Source organism: Lissotriton vulgaris, chromosome 4_1 (assembly GCF_964263255.1).
Source record: "Lissotriton vulgaris chromosome 4_1, aLisVul1.2, whole genome shotgun sequence".
NCBI classification, from domain to species: domain Eukaryota; kingdom Metazoa; phylum Chordata; class Amphibia; order Caudata; family Salamandridae; genus Lissotriton; species Lissotriton vulgaris.
Window position 1 is genome coordinate 988,449,192 of NC_141691.1, and position 17,166 is coordinate 988,466,357.

General features: G+C 48.2%; 1 protein-coding gene across 2 annotated transcripts in view; it reads right to left on the reverse strand.

Moving 5' to 3' along the window:
* OTULIN (OTU deubiquitinase with linear linkage specificity) overlaps window positions 1-17,166 on the reverse strand; it is a 352,006-nt gene that overhangs the window by 61,403 nt on the left and 273,437 nt on the right. For both annotated transcript variants that reach the window (XM_086965247.1, XM_086965248.1), the window contains one exon: window positions 10,671-10,735. In XM_086965247.1, coding sequence (XP_086821373.1) covers window positions 10,671-10,735 — 65 coding nt within the window. The remainder of the gene's footprint in view (window positions 1-10,670; window positions 10,736-17,166) is intronic.

The window sequence follows — 17,166 nt, forward strand, 5'->3', positions numbered from 1 at the left end:
ATGTCGCCAGACGTCAACCAGGCCGAGGGCTGATAAAAAGGTAGCTAATTTGGACCTCGAGACAGGATCACTAATGAGGTGAGTGATTAATCCAACCGTCTGCCACAAGATTAAAGTTGCCTCCAATAACCAGCGTACCGATTGGAAGTTCAAGATCTCGCAGAGTGGACTGTTGCAAAGCGGGGGACCCGACAAATATACCGAAAGAATGTTAAGTGTCTTCCCCTCCCAAGAGCCAGACACTGCCACAAACCTGCCGTGTTTATCTACCCATTTCATCTTTACCATATAGGGGCAGTTCCTACGTAGGAGCACCTCCGCCCCACAGGAACCCGAAGTGAAACCCGGATGTGCGATTAGTGGATATCCCCATCTACTGAGGGCCGTACATGTGTGCCAACTAGGTGGATTTCTTGTAAGAGGGTGAGATCTGGAGCCTGTCTTTTTAGGTATTAAAGAACTATGCCCTGTTTTAGTTTATCCCCCAGTTAATTCACATTCCACGTCAGGAACCTGAGCTCAGTTTTGGGACACATGGGTAGAGGTATATAGGCGATCCATGCCCATCAGTGATGATATCCCCTTTCTGTCAAGACTATGCTGACCCCGTATCTCATGGGTAGGCATACCGTGCCACATCCAATGTGTCAGCAGGTGGACATCAACAGACCCTGAGACTGACCGGGAATGTAGTGTGTAACTACAAATCGTGAGTGCATCTAATTTAAGCCTCAATCGAGGCAATAGTTGTACATTGCCTTGCTGTATTAAACGGAAATAACAAACCAACCAACCAACCATCCTGCCCACCTAAAACTTCCCCTCCCCCCTCCCTGCATAACGGAAGTGTGTGATCCGTTTCCACAATAGTGCAGAGTGCCCATCGCCCTCCCAACCCTGCAATAAAGGGAACCGTGGGCTCAACCCGTCCCTCCCAACCCGCTAAACATAAGGAAAATTCGAAACCACAGGAACTCGTTTGGGTACACCAGAATATACTCGTCACTGTCCCAAAGAAGGACCTCTCAGGCCACAAGTCGGTGCATCTCCATCACAGCCAGCTGTGGGAGTGGGGGGCCCTCGCCCAACATAGTCAGATTGTCCACAGCAGGCTCATCTCACCTGCTGGACCACCTCATATAATGCAAGCCTGTAGGAGTCTCTATAGAATTGTCCATGAGGCGGAACCGAGTGTGGGTCACACACGGATAGTCCGGGGATCTCACTCAGTGTGCATCAATGCTCGTCGTCCTTTCCGATCTTGCCGTCCTGCTTCTCCCACACGTCGCCAGCTGTCCAGTCACTCCTCGCAGAATCCGTGAAGAACCAGATTTTACCCTCCGCTTCCACTAGTAACTTAGCCGGGAACAGCATGGCATATTTGAATTCCCTTTCCCCGAGAGCTTTCTTGACTTCCAAGAAGGAGCGTCTTTGTTTCTGAACTTTAGCTGTAAAGTCAGAGAAAAAGGTGATAGTGCTATTTTCGAATTTGAGAGGTGGGGCACTTAGGGACGTCTGGAGGATAATGTCACGATCGTGGAAATTTAACACCCTCGCCAGGATGGGCCGTGTTGGCGCCCCAGGTTTGGGCCTACCCCCTGGAATGCGATGGGCTCTCGCATAGAGAAATAATTGGAGAGATTTTTAGGCTGCAGGAGGTTGGTCACCAGGTCTTCAACAAAGAGGTCTGCCGCTGGGCCCTGCGCCTTTGCTGGCACCCTAAGGATGCGAATGTTGTTGCATGGAAACCTCCCCTCGTAATCATCAAGCTGAATCTCCATATACACAGTCTTTTGAGGAAGAGCAGAGACTTGCTTTTTCAGCAGGGCCACGTCCCCTCCGATTTCTTGTGTGGCATCTTCCACATCTTTCATCCACAAATCCATTTTACGTAGGTCTGCTTTAACTGCATCGCTGCGGCGGTTATTTTTCCGCTGTGCGGCTTTTTTCTAAAAGCCGCGTTACATGACGAGCTCAGCTCGTCATCCGCACACGACCACCGTGGCTGATGACGAGCTGAGCTAGTCATCAGCAGCGAAGGGGTTAAGGAGAGAGATGTCCGTAGATATCGAGTCAATACGACTCTCGAGTGATGTGCGGACTCCATTGATAGCTGCCTAAACATCTTGAAGCGTGGGTGTTTCTTGCTCTGCCGTTTTCTGCTGGGGGTCTCGTTCCGCCCCAAGCGCAGGCTGTCCCCCATCATGTGTCTTTTGTAGAGCAAATGTGTCATTTTTTTGTTGGTGTCCAGTTCGGCTGCCTTTATTTGTCGCCATTTTTTAAGGTTGCGAACGTGTTAATTACCGCGTGGCCAGTTGGCTTTCTCATCTTGTCACAGAACCACAGCCGCTCACGGTCCTCTTTCTGAGTGACAAAGTTAGAGTCTGGTTGATTAAGGCGTCTCTAGGGGTGCAGCGATAGGGCGCGTCGCTGGGCAGCTCAGAGCAGCTGCTTCAGGTCTAATGCCTCACCGCTATAGACTTCAGCCCTCGGTGGGACCCCCTTGATTCACGAGTACAATGAGGGCCCCAGAAAGATCTCTGCGCCCCGGTAATGTCTCATGTGATCGTATTTGCGAAGTGTTTGGCTCCTGTTCTGTTCCCACCTCCAACTCGGAGTAGTCAGTCAGTCCGTCTGGGGACCACTGGGACATTTAAAAGATTAAATGTTAAAATGTCATCAAAATTGACTATTTTGGGAACGTTCGACAGCTCCGCGGTCATCGTTTTTCTTCAGAAAATTGATTTTATAGACTGTACCAAAAATGATTCAAAATGTCAAATGGATCGTGTCTCATGTTGAATAACCACTTTTTAAACCCTCACAGTGACTAAAATTGCCATTTTTACAGAGTTTTGCTTTACTCAGAAGCTTCAATTTTGACCGATTTCAGGCACAGAAATCACTTTTAACACACTTATTGTATTTTAAAAAGTAATGTCACCTCCAACAGTAATTTGCAGTCAAAAGATTAAATGTTTCATCAAAATTGACCATTTTGGGAATGTTCGACAGCTCCGTGGTCACCGTTTTTTAAACCGAAAATTGATTTTTTGTACTGTACCAAAAATGATTCAAAATGTTAATTGGATCGTGCCTCATGTTGAATAACCACTTTTTAAACCCTCACAGTGACCAAAATTGCCATTTTTCCAGAGTTTTGCTTACTCAGAAGCTTCAATTTTGGCTGGCAAAATGGCTGCCCTCAATACTGCGCCTTTTGTAGAGATTCCTATTGGGGGTGGGGGGGTGGGGCACAGTCTAGTCCAGTACTGGGATGTCCACCCAGGGCTGCATCTCAATCAATCAGCACTGCTCACCCCCCGGCGTGTTAGAGCCAAATAGGTTTTAACTTCTCAGTACAATGTTTTCCCACAGTTCTGTAGTAGAAAGATCCCAACTTGATTAAGTTAGATCTGAATATAACTGTACTTATTTTTCCACAAGATTGTCAGTGCTCATTACCACCATCTTAAAATCAGATCATGAATTAGATATATGTTGGGAGGTTTCTGTGGGTGACTGGGAGGGGCTCTTCTGATGCATGACCAGGTATGACAGGAAGTCAGGCAGTCCAACTGGTTGGTGTACCTGAAGTAGCATCAATTAATATTGGAGGACCTCTAAGCAGCAGGGAGGTGCCAGGTTAACAGGATTATCCTTGCCAGGTAAACCTATAGGTACAGACAATGGTTTAAGTGCACTCTTCTATACTGTAGGCTTTTTGTCACTGTGCTCAGAAGTCATTGGGTGCTTTTTGCTAAAGTTAGCAAGAGGGCTAAAAGAAAAAAGTAACCCTTTATAAGGAAGGCCCTGGTCACCCTCCCACAATAAGGAAGACTACTGACACAAACATGAAACATGCTAACATAAAAGGTAGTGTCCCTACTCCAGAAAGCGTTTTTACCTCTGCATCTGCACATTTCAATTACCTGAGACACAGGTATGGCTTTGGGACTGCGTCTGGTCGATACATCTCTCTATACATAACCCGTTGGTGCAAAAGATGTATCTCCTTCATTGGCAACGGCTGCAATAGCTTCAGTGATGCTAGCTTTATCTGTGGACCAGGACCTCAGGTACTTAGTAGAAGAAACCATCAAACCAAAAAATTATCTTGCAGATATATTTAGAGCTATGGAATCATATTCCGAGATGGGAAAAATAAATGAATCCTTGATAAACCCTATCCTCACGCACATTAGGAACACTCATATTGCCTCCATCTCCCTCTTACCTCTGGACTACTGTCAGCGCTCACTGGCTTTAAGCCTGGGTTTGAGATCCATATATAATGTTATATAAATACATACATGATAGCACCAATATCGAAACGAAAGGGAAGCATATTAGAAAGGAGGTACTGAAAAAGGTATTGAGCAAAATTCTAGTCCCTCAGCGTCTAATATGTATGGCAGACGCTACAAAGACAATGAATTCCCAGTTACACTTCATCTCTGTCTCTTCCAAGATTTATGACTAAGACAGTTGTGGTCACAGAAAGACACACTGTCTTCCAATTTAATATTAGGCAATGCTAAAACATCCTTCCGAAATGTCAAAATGGCCTTCACCTTCATGATTCACAGCAATATATTTACTTCTTATACAGTTTAGTCACTTATAAGGGGCTTCCAGGCTACGCTATCGTTACCTGAAGAAGATTCTTATTGCAGAGACCTCCTGTTAAAACCTACTGGTAAAGCATTTGACATGTATTGAAGTGTCTCTGGGCAATGTCAGTATCAACAGACTACACAGAAGTGACACACCATCAGTTCTGGTTCCAGGCCTGAAGGTGCCCTTTTGGGATAGAAACCTTTAGAGGGTAGATTTGAGGAACTTGTCAGGAAAGCAGCTGGGAGGGGCAAGGCTGAGTGAGCCCTTCTGGAATCCTTCTTCATCTTGCGCACCAGGGGCCACTGGCAAAGGGAGACTGGCAAGCTTGACTCCGGAGGAAAGTACCAGCTGCAGGGGGACCCCCTCGGCCATACTTATCTGTATAATTATCGGCCGCCCTGGAGTGTGGGGCGAGACTGGGCCGGGCGATGTGGCCAAGAACAGAAGACTTAGGAAGCCGCTCCATGCAGGTGGAGAGGAGGGTGACAGCACTTGCCAGGGCATGTCTCCTCCCACCCCCAACCCCACAACACAGCCGGTTGAGTGAGGGGATATATAGAACCACAGGACAGAATGGACTGAGTCAGTGTGTAGTGGAGCTCTGACGTCAGTGGAGTGAAATGGTCTGCGGGTGGGTTGGTGACCCTACAGGTCCCTTCTTCCTTTCCGCTGCTGGAGACCCTAGATCTCTGAGCTGCCAGTGAACTCGGAGCCTGGTGTGTGGAAGGGCCTGTTGCTTCGACTGCTCATGCTGCCCATCCCCTGGGGTGTAGATGGTGTAAGAGGGCCGGGCAAAAGACCTACTGGAGACTGACCTACAGGAAGGGGGTTGGAGGGAGCCCCCCGCCCTGGAGCTGATGACTGAACAGCTGTACTCTTCCTCCTTCGGGGTGCGGGAGGCTAAATCCGTCTCCACCGCTGCATGAGCTGGCCGTCGCATGAGGACTGCTAATGGTGCAAGTGGGCTGGTGGACAATTTGGCAGGCCTAGGCCCAGTGTTTCTTCCGCAGGCCTGGTAATCTGTAGACAGTGAATACTTACTGGCCCCTAGGAAGGCTCGGGGAATTCTACTGTATCTGGACTTGGAGGAGCCTAGTCAAGGGATCTTTCCCCCCTACAGAACCCTAACCCGGTCTGACTTGGGCTTCACCGGACATATGGCCTCATAGTTTCAATGGGGGTACAGAACAGGGCCACGGCCATCCTCCCAGACAAAGACGGGACAATTACAAGGCCCTGATAGCACTCCTGCACCACAGAAACCTGACATCATAGATCGTCCATGATCCTCCAGGAAATTCAGGCCACACAGTTGGCAGTAGAATCCGTCAGGATCTCAGAAAAATGGCGGGGAGGGTCTCCAAGGCGGAAGATCTCCTCCCTTCCCTGGAGGATGATGTGATCAGACTCCGATTCAATGTAACTTAGCTAAAACACTAGTGAAATGGGCTGAAGATCTCAAAAACACTCCAGGCGAAACAACTTGAGGCTTGTTTGCTTCTGAGAAAAGACAGGCCCCACCCCGCCAGATAAACGTCTCGAAGACTGGACTGCCTCGTGGATACTTGGTGGAGTGTTGTCCTCATGGTTCGGAATAGAAAGGGCCAATAGGGTGATCATGCAGAAGCCCCCTCCAGGCTCCCTCCTAAGACCCCTAATTGTTTCATATACCATTTTTGACACAGACAGATGAGATCGAGAGAAGCACGGATAAAAACGTGAGTTAGTCTATAAATGGTCCCACATATTGATCTTTCCAGCCTTCTCTAGAAAAGTACGAACCCAACGGAAATCGTCTCAGGCAGTGAAACAGAAGCACAAGTTACTTACCTTCGGTAACGATATATCTGTAAGAAACATTAGTTTGTGTTAGACTCCTTACCGCCCCACCCATCCTCCCAGTTCTGCGAACCGATTTGGCTTTTGCCTTCCTTGGCCACGAAAGGAGCGAAGAGCAGATGTTTTCTGCCCAAGGCCTTAGCCCTGGAGTCCTTAAAGCGCTCCAGCACGCTATCTGCCTTGTCGCCAAAGAGGCGACGGCCATCAAAAGGCATGTCCATGAGAGTGCTCTGAACATCCTCTGAAAAGTTTGTGGACCTAAGCCACAAACTTTTAGATTAATAAGTAGCATTGGAGTGCGGTCTAACTGTACATGCACATTAATGTAGGAGTTGGGATCGGAGTGGGAGATTGGGGGGGGTGCCAGACCTTACCAGAGTTGGCTAAGGGGGGGCGACAGACCTTTCCAGAGTTTGGAAGTGGGCAGTTGTAAGCCCTCGATCAGGAAACACGGGTGGAGGGGGAGGTCTGAGCTGCCTGAGTAAAAGAGAGGATTGCATAACTGGCTAGCAGCAGCAGGCCACACATGGGGAGCCACTCTCAATACTTTCTCTTGACACGGAGAAAGCGGTCAACTTTATTGACTGGATGTTCCTGCTCCAGACTCTCACCGCATTTGGGTTTGGACCTCGCTTCCGTAACTGGCTGGCACTGTTCTACGACAACCCCACAGCAGCTGTTAAGGTCAATGGTGTCACAGTGGCCCCATATCCCCTGGGAAACGACACTAGTCATGGTTGCCCACTTTCACCCCTGCACTTCACTCTTCGTACTGGGCCGCTGGTGTCCTGGATCAGACTACGAGGACATATTGCAGGATTTCCAGAGGATTTGGAACAGGAGCAGAAAAACTCATTATATGCAGATGGCATTTTACTGTACCTCTAAGACCCAACTATGGCCATTCCAGTGGCTCTCTCAGTGTTTGTCAGTTTGGAAATACTCTAGATAAAGGATAAACTGTGGAAAGTAGATTATGTTCCCTATGGACCCCTGGAATAACTTGGACAACCTCTACAGTGAGCTCAGGGTACAGAAGACAGGATTCTGATATCTAGGCACAGTGGTAACCATAGACAAGACAAAGTTCCTAACCATTAATTTAGAAACTACCAGGCAGATGTTGCATGCTGGAGAAGGTAGCCACAGTCTTTACTTGGGAGGACTGTGGTTTTTAAAATGATCACGCTACCTAAATTCCTGTATGTCCTAAAAAACATGCCATTTAGTATTACCGATAGACAAAACAACAAGTAGGTTCTTATGGGATAGAGGGGTGCCCCATATAGCCCTCCGAACGCTTCAGCGCTCATCTTACAATGGTGGGATAGCATTAACAGATCGTAGGGATTGCTGTTGATAACACACTTACAATTAATTAATCAATGGGGTTTGCCCCGGCAACGAGGTTAGAAAGATTAAGAGTAAGAATGCAACAGCGTACCCATTTACACCATATACACAGCTTGGCTAGCAGGAAGGGCTGCTGCAGCCCACCTTGTACAGCAAATGGAATCTAGTATGGATGATTGGTGTCCTTAATTGAAGCAGCCCTGCTATGTGCAGACAAAAAGAGAGCAGGCTTTAAAGGAAAAATATACAAAGTGATAGGCTAGAGTCTGGCTTATCTCTTCCTCTTTTAGTAATAGGAACTACCTTTTAAAAGGTTCCAACCTTTAAAATTCAATTTCGACCCTTGCTTGTGAATCAAACAATATATGTAATCATTTATGCATTGATTAGATGTATAGATGTTTCTGTGTTTTTTTGCATTATTTTGAGGTGCAAATCATATAAACTGCCTAGGTCCCCGGCTTTCAGTAGTGTATTCAGTAGGGGGTCCACAGTAGTCAAAAAGTTAAGAACAGCTACATTATATGAAACAATTTACAGTCAGAAACGTACAAATGTTGTGGTCTCCAACGAGCAGGATATCAAATTGTGGTAAGTATTCATCAGGAAACATTTCTCAAAAATACAGAAACTTGCTAGGCTGAGTAAACACGTAAACCACAACCACTGACATTGTCAATAGGTCTCATCTATGCATGAGTTATTGGCTTTGCCAATGATTTTTAGCCATGTTGGACAGTAGCATGGTTGAAAGTTAAAAAAAAAAAAGTTAAAGCCTTATTAGTCAACCCTTCCCCATAATTCCAGTGAACCTGGTTGTGACACAGCAGCAGCACTTTGCAAAAATGACAGATATACTATAAATGCCACAATAGACACATTTCTTCTATACTCTAATGCTGCAGTACCAGAACTTCTCAGAAGAGTTGCTGTACTTTTAATGACAATCTTACTAGCGTCTGATACACGTTTGACTACTTCTAGCGCTTAAAAGATCAAGTAAATTGGACATATAGGTGTCTTTAAATGGGATATAAAGAGACAGATAGTATGAGAGCGAGGTGGATTATTGGTAAATGTCGTTTTATGCTCCTTTCTACATCTCTGTCCCACACGTGTGCTTATCTTGATGGAAAAGATGTCGTCCACGTATTCTTTGTATGCTAATTGTAGCAGGCAGGCATAGCCGCCAACAGGTGGAGTGATAAGTGCAAGTCGGATAGGAGAGGAATCACATAGGTTCCTAGAAGTGGATACATTTGCCAAGTCCTACAAACACAAAGACTAACTGTGTAGTGTTCCGATTCAGAATACTTTAGATATGCACAAGTCAGGCACTCCCTTCAAGCCAACATTCCAGCGAAATCGTACCTCCCGGAGTCTTCTCCTCTAGAATATAGACTGCCTGAAGGATACCTGCCAGACAAAGCTATCTCCCTCTCATACAAAAAGCTAATACACAACACTCCTGATCCCCTAATATCACTGAGGGAGAAATGGGGGCGGGATGGCCTAAAAATGGACGAGGGGAATGGCAGGAAGCACTTTCCTCCCCTAAGGAGGTCGCAATCTCAGCGAAACTAAGGCTGATCCAATTAAAGATTTTACATCATGTAGCTCCCCGGCCACAGATTGGTGCTGACGGACAGAAGTGAAGAGGGGATGTGTAAGAGGCAATGTGGCCTGGAGGGGTCCTTTCTACACATACTCTGGGAGTGTTGATTAATCCAAACTTATTGGTAAAAAAGTTCATGAATGTATGAGCACAGTATAGGGGGTGGAAATTCGACTTGAAGCCAAAAGATGTCTCTTGAACGTTTGGGAGTCCACGGATGTGAATGCAAAGGGCAAAACCTGGGCAACGCTTGGCCAGATGGTAGTGAAGCGTAATATAGCACGCCTTTGGGGAGCGGTAACACCACCAACACTAAACGCCTGGAAAGAGGACATGGACTGGTGTAAAATACGGGAGAAAACAGTATATGTAGCACGTGGCTGTCCCCGGAAATGAATAGCGCTCTGGACTAAATGGAATATGTATCAGGGGAATGTGTGTGAGCCCCCAATTGTCCTCGTCCTTGACGAACCACTAACACCTTGATGTGTATGGACAGCGACCATCCTGTTCTGTCCACTATTATAATGTACAAGACTTCTGCCTGATTGCGAAACTGTAACACGGATGTTAGTAATGACTTATTGTATGCAATGACCATTTTTTTGGGTTGTTCAATAAAAAGAATTTATAAAAAACAAAACAACAAAAAACAAAACTGTGTTGTGTTCAGTTAGACCCGACAGCAGGAGAGGGTGCCTGATGGGTGCAGAGAACAGCTGTGATCCCTGTACTGGTGGCAAGGATAAAAATGAATAAAGTCAAGCATCCGCGAGTGATGAAACCCAAACTAAATGGAGGAGTGGGTGGGAGGGAGAAGAAAGCTGTGGAGCTACGATCAGGGATGCAGACTCAAGTAAAAAAAAAAACAATATCTTTGGGTCTGTTGAGGCAGCACTATTTCAAAATGGAAAACAAATAATACCTGAATCACCTCAGACAGACACTAAAACTTAAATCAATGTATACTTCGCACAAGCTCCACACACAGACAATGAAGTGATACCTCGCACTCGCTGCCTAAATAGAAGGCAGCAAAGAAGTTATTTTTTGGGGGGTTTTTTAAGATACAAAAGACTGGCGCCAAGAGATAGCGCACACGCACTGCCTGCAGACGAGATGTAAAAATGACTACAAACAACAAGCAATTGTATAACAAGGTCAAAATACAGAAAAATGAAACCTCTTCGTAAAAACAAAACTTAAAGATGGAAAGCCAAAGTAACTGGCAGGTTTACTACACCTTCTGGGCCTTTTTTGCCGCCTTCCTTCTCAATTTCCTCTTCATCTCGGTAAATGTCTTCTTCACTGCAGATGTTAAAAAAGAAAAAAAGACTTCAGCGTTATTAACTGTGGCCTCCCTCACCCATATCAGAGAACACTTTGCTTCTATTGCCTGAACAATGCAGTCTCACTAAAGCTAGATGAGATGTCCCATCAATTTATGACTTGGTAATCACCATGCATCACTTCTTTCTTTTGTTCAATTAGTTTTTATTCTCTTATAAAAAAGGCAAAGAAAGTAACAAAGGTATACCATACACGTACACACCATACACTACTGTTACAATATATCTGAAGGGACAAACAGCGTTTATTAGGAGTCCTAAATAAGCATGGTGAGAGACCTAAAAGATACAGCAAGATCTTCATTCAGGATGAAGTGAAAGGTGCTGCGTTATTATACTATGCAGCCTGGTTCGACTGGAGTGTAACATGGCATACTGAGTAGCTCATAGGGAGAGAGCTAGGAATGTAGAGAAAGCAAGATTGAAAGGGAGAGAGAGAGAGAGAGAGAGACAGGCAAGTGGAAGATGGCCTGGAAGAGAGACTACACTGGGATGGGCTCACGCTTTGTCCCAGGGGCGTCATTCAGGTGTGTGCCCCAAATAGACGGGAAATCCTTGCTTTGAGTAGGGTTAGAACTTGAGGCGAGTTTAGGTTGGTTTGTTTTCTTGTAGATATTTGTCTAGGACATCCCAAAGATGTCTGGATCCAGCAGAGGTGTGTATTTTAGAATGTAGTGTATGGTCATCCCACGGATCGAGAATTGCAAATGCTACTTACCAGTATGCATCTGTTCTTGGCATGTAGGGCTGCTGACATTCATATCTGTGCATAGATCGCCGCCTAGTGTTGGGTCCGGATGATTGCACATTGTTGTCCTGGAAGAGTCTTCGAAGTATCACGAGATAGGTGGCTCCTCCACTGGACTACAGTGCGCATGGGCATCGACTCCATCCCCAGATTGTTTTTAGCCATTGTGGCCAAGATGGTGTGAAACTCAGTGAATGATGACCATGCCATGATATGATATGTGAACACTGCAGCTGCTACAGGCGCCGGGGAGGAGGGCGGGCGATATGAATGTCAGCAGCCCTACATGCCAAGAACAGATGCATACTGGTAAGTAGCATTTGCAGTTCGAGGCATGTGGGCTGCTGAATTCATATCTGTGCATAGAATACATAGCAGTCCCTCCATTAGTGGCGGCCGCCCGTGCCAGCTGCAGCAGTTTGGAGAAGTGTCTTGAGAACAGCCTGCCCTACAGCTGCCTGCTGTTTGGAGTGCACGTCTACACAGTAATGCTTGGTAAATGTGTGTGTGGTAGACCATGTGGCTGCTCTACATATGTCCTCTAAGGGAATGTTACCTAGAAAAGCCATAGAGGCCCCCAACTTTCTGGTGGAGTGGGCTCTTGGTGGAATGGTAAGAGTGCGTTTTGCCTTTGCATAGCAGATTTTAATACATTTCACGATCCACCTAGCAATACCAGCCTTGGAAATAGGGTTACCTTTGTGATGTGGCGCAAAGGCAACATAAAGCTGCTTAGTCTTTCTAAAATCCTTGGTCCTATCAATGTAATACATTAGGGCCCATTTAACGCCAAGGGTATGGAGCATCCGCTCCGCCAGTGACTCTGGATTTTGAAAGAAAACCGGCAACTCAATGGTTTGGTTGATGTGGAACTGAGACACAACCTTGGGTAGAAATTTAGGGTTAGTGCGGAGCACTACCCTGTTTGAATGAACTTGGAAGAAAGGCTCTTGGATTGTGAGGGCTTGCAGTTCACTAACCCTCCGTAGCGATGTAATTGCTACCAGGAAAGCCACTTTCCAAGTCAAGAACTGGATCTCGCAGGAATGTAGTGGCTCAAAGGGAGGACCCATCAGTCTTGTAAGAACCACATTGAGGTTCCATTCAGGAGCTGGTGGAGTCCGTGGCGGAATGACTCTTTTGAGGCCTTCCAGAAATGCTTTGATGGCAGGCACCTTGAAAAGTGAAAGGTGCTGTCTATTTTGGAGGTATGCGGCCATCGCAGACAGGTGAATGCGAATGGAATTATATGCCAGATTACACTTGTATAGATGGAACAGGTAACAGATGATGTTCTGAATAGAAGCATCAAGTGGATCAATGTTATGGTTTGCGCAATAGATGACAAACCGCTTCCATTTTGCCGCATAACATGCTCTAGTAGTGGGCTTCCTAGCCTCCCGAATGATGTCCATGCAATTGGGAGAAAGGTTGAGGTAGCCAAACTGTAGGACTTCAGGAGCCAGATCGCCAGGTTGAGCTGTTGCGGATCTGGGTGCTGAATGTCGCCATGGCCCTGCGTCAGAAGGCTGGGTGTGAGATGAAGCCTCTGATGCGGTACCACGGAAAGTTCCAGAAACGTGGTGTACCATGGTTGGCGAGCCCACGTTGGAGCAACTAGGATGAGAGTCATCGAGTGCTGCCTGAGCTTGCTTGCCACCAGCGGTATCAGAGGTGCTGGGGGAAAAGCGTACGCAAATCTGCCTGACCAGTTCATCCATATCGCATTGCCCTGCGACTCTGGGTGTGGGAACCTGGCGGCGAAGCTTTGGCATTTTGCGTTCTCCCTTGTGGCGAACAGGTCGATCTCTGGATGACCCCACCTTTGGGAGTACGGTTGGAGTACTGATGGATGTATCTCCCACTCGTGCATTTGGTGGCTGTGCCTGCTGAGCAGCTCCGCCATCTGATTGTCTTTGCCTGGGAGATGTTCTGCCATGAGGAAAATGTTCCTCTGAATGGCCCACTTCCACATGCTCTGAGCCGGATGAGACAGCTGCGGAGAGTGTGTGCCCCCCTGCTTCTGAATGTAGTACATGGCCGTCATGTTGTCCGTCCGGATCAACACGACCTTGTTGCACAGATGTACTTTGAATGCCTTTAAGGCCATGAAGATCGCCATCAGTTCCAGTATATTGATGTGCATCTTCCTTTGCTGTAGCGTCCATAGTCCCTGCACCGTGTATTGGAGTACATGCGCTCCCCATCCCTGGAGAGAAGCGTCCGTTGTCAGGATAATCTGCGGCACAGGCTCTTGAAACGGTCGGCCCTTGCAAAGGTTTCGTGGATTCCACCAATGCAGAGAGTTGTATGCCCGACCGCTCACCAACACTAGGTCTTTCAACTGCCCGTGAGCCTGAGTCCACTGACGTGCTAAGCACTCCTGAAGCGGACGCATATGTAGTCTCGCGTGTGGGACTATGGAGATGCAGGAGGCCATCATGCCTATCAACTGCATGAACACCCTTGCTGGAAGCGAGTGTTGAGGTCTGAATTGTTGGATCAGCGATTGAATGCTGTTGACTCTCACTGAATTTGGCTGTGCAGTGGCCGCTAGAGTGTTTATGGTAGCACCCAGATACTGCCGTATGTGGGCGGGCTGGAGATGGGATTTTGGGTAATTCAGTGAGAACCCCAGATCGTGCAGAAGGTGAATGGTGTGGGACACATGGGCGGCGCACTGCTGGGCCGACTTTGCTTGAATGAGCCAGTCGTCCAGATAGGGGTAGACGTGGATGTTTTGACGTCTCAGATGCGCCGCCACAATCGCCAGGCACTTTGTGAAAACCCTGGGCGCCGTGGTGACCCCAAAAGGCAAAACCTTGAACTGGTAGTGCTGGTTTTGGATGGTGAACCTGAGGTATTTTCTGTGTGAAGGATGCAGTGGAATGTGGAAGTACGCATCCTTCAGGTCCAGAGTTGCTAGGAAATCCCCTTGCCGAAGCAGTGGGAGAACCTGCTGCAGCGTGAGCACATGGAAATGTTCTGACGGAATGTAAAAATTGAGCGGTCTGAGGTCTAGGATGGGCCTGAGGGATCCGTCCTTCTTTGGAATCAGAAAGTACAGGGAGTAAACTCCCGTACCTCTTTCCTGCAGGGGCACGAGCTCTATTGCCCCTTTTTGCAGCATGACGTTGACTTCTTGCTGCAACAAGTGCAAGTGCACGCCGGACATAGGACGGTTCTTTGGGGGTATGTTGGGTGGAGTGGATGTGAGCTCCAGACAATAACCGTATTGGATAAGAGATCTGACCCACCTGTCCGTGGTGATGGACTTCCACATGGGCAGGAACTGCTGGAGTCTCCCCCCGACCGGTGTTGCGTGGTCGGGGGCAGTGACAAGGCGTCACTGTTGGTTGGCGGTGGAGGACCTGGAGCTGTTATTTCCACGTCCTCTGCCTTTGACATTGTTGCCACAGTATCCACCCCAACCTTTGTTGGTATATGAAGGTTGGGTGTTGCTTTTGTAGAATTGCGTCGACTGTGACAGTTGACCCCTTGAGGTGCCTCTATTATTGGAGCGATGAAAGGAACCACTGGGACTGCAAGGCACCCATAGACCTCGCAGTGTCGGTGTCTTTTTTCATCTTTTCGAGGGTGGTATCAACCTCTGTGCCAAACAGGTGGTCTGGGTTGACCGTCTGGTTCAAGATGGTAGTTTGAATGTCTGGTTTGAAACCGGATATCCTTAGCCATGCATGTCTACGAAGTAGAACGCTAGTATTAATTGCTCTCGAGGCGGTGTCAGCCACGTCCAGAGCGCACTTAATTGAAGCATTGGTGATAAGCTTCCCCTCCTGTATCAACATTTCTGCTGCTTCCTTATATTGATCGGGTAAGTGCTGTAAAAGGGTCTCTAGAGTATCATAGTGTGCCCTGTCATAACGCGCCAGTAGCGCCTGTGTGTTGGATATGCGCCATATGTTGGCTGCCTGCGCAGCCACCCTTTTCCCCGAAGCCTCAAATACTTTTGATTCCTTGTCTGGGGGAGGAGCATCACCCGTAGTTTGTGAGTTAGCTCGTTTGCGTGCATTGGAGACAACCAGGGAATCCAGAGGCAACTGTCCCTTGATGCAAGTAAGATCAGTGGGCGCTGCCTTGTACTTCTTGTCGATACGTGGGTTGATGACTCTTGCTCGGGTGGGCTCCTTGAAGACTTCAGGCGCATGTTTCAACACCCCTTTTAGCATTGGCAAGGTCTTTACAGTTTTTTCAGATACTGAAAAGGTGTCAAAGAGGAAGTCGACGTAAACTGGGTCAGCATGGAGATCGACGTCGTGATTGGCTGCCGCCCTTTCAATGAGGGCATTGAAAGCTGCAGAGTCCTCTGTTGGGGAAGTCTTGGCTGAAAAAAGCTGAGGCTCCTGCCCCGAATGCAGGTCACCAGGATCGCCCCCAGCAGACCATGGTTCAGTCACATCCTCTGGGTCTGAGTAGACTGGATAGGTATACTCATCCTCGTCGTTGCCGTCACCCTCCTCTACATGGGAATGAGAGGGTGAAAGTTCATGTGCCTGTGGTGATACAGGCTCAATGGAGGCAGAGGCACCAGCAGAGTCCATTTTTTTCTTGAGTGGAATTTGGTAATGCTCCAATTGTGGTTCAGGGGTGATCTTTCTCTTAAGGAGAGAGAGCTTGCCCGTGTTGGCGTCGATGATCACTTCTTGACGCTCCTCCTCTGCCAGCGGTCGTTGCCGTGGGCTTGGGACCACCAACGATGGCTTCGGCGTCGAAGATACTTTCAAGGGCACTCCGGCCCCAGGTTTTGCTGTGAAAGCTTTCGGCACCGTTTTTGGTGGGAAAGTGAACAGAATAGGCGTCTGCGCCTTCGCCGGTTTCTGAAGAGGCTTGGGCGGCACAGGGTCCTTCGGCTCGACTGCTGCGGCCCCCTCCCTAATACGTTGAAGGGACTCCGTAACCTTCTTAGTGAACGAGGCGGAGGGACGCACCGGCTCGGAAGAGTCTTCTGAAGCCGTTTTTGGGGTGGCGACCAATGGCGCGGTCTTTGGAGTCGACGCCGTTGCCCCCTTGGCCTTGTCGAGTGGAAGCGAGGCAGTGAGGGACGTGGGGTCGTCCTGCCGCTTCTTCAGGTCGAGAGTGGACTTCTTATGGTCGTCGGCCTTCTTGGGATCGAGTCGACTCTTATGTGCGTCGACCGCGTTTGGCGCCGATGCAGCTGCGTCGGTCTTTTTAACCTTCGGCTTCGATACAGTAGCCTTTGGGTCGGCCATTTTGGCGTGGCCCTTGAGCTCGACGGCCATCTTGGATTTCTTCGGCACCGAGGCCTCCGAAGTCTTCGACCCGACCAGCGTGATCAGCGCTTTCGGTTTCGATACGTCTGGCATCGAGACCGTTGGTTTCACTTTCGGTTTTGGCTGTACCGTGAGTGGCGACGTATCAATGTCCGTGGCCGGGCCGGAAGGCGAAGCCGTGGGACGGGAATCAAGGCTTTGGGTAAGGCCCGAAGGCGATCCCTCGACCTGGGCTTTATAATGGTGGCTGGCCCCGGAGTCAGTCTGAGGAAGCTCGTCGTCCGAGCTATCCTCTACGGTGGCAAGGGCCCCGTCGTCGTCCCCTACCTCCTCGACGACTTCATCGAAATCCTCGTCTTCCGCGTCGTAGTCGTCCTCGACCTCCGACGC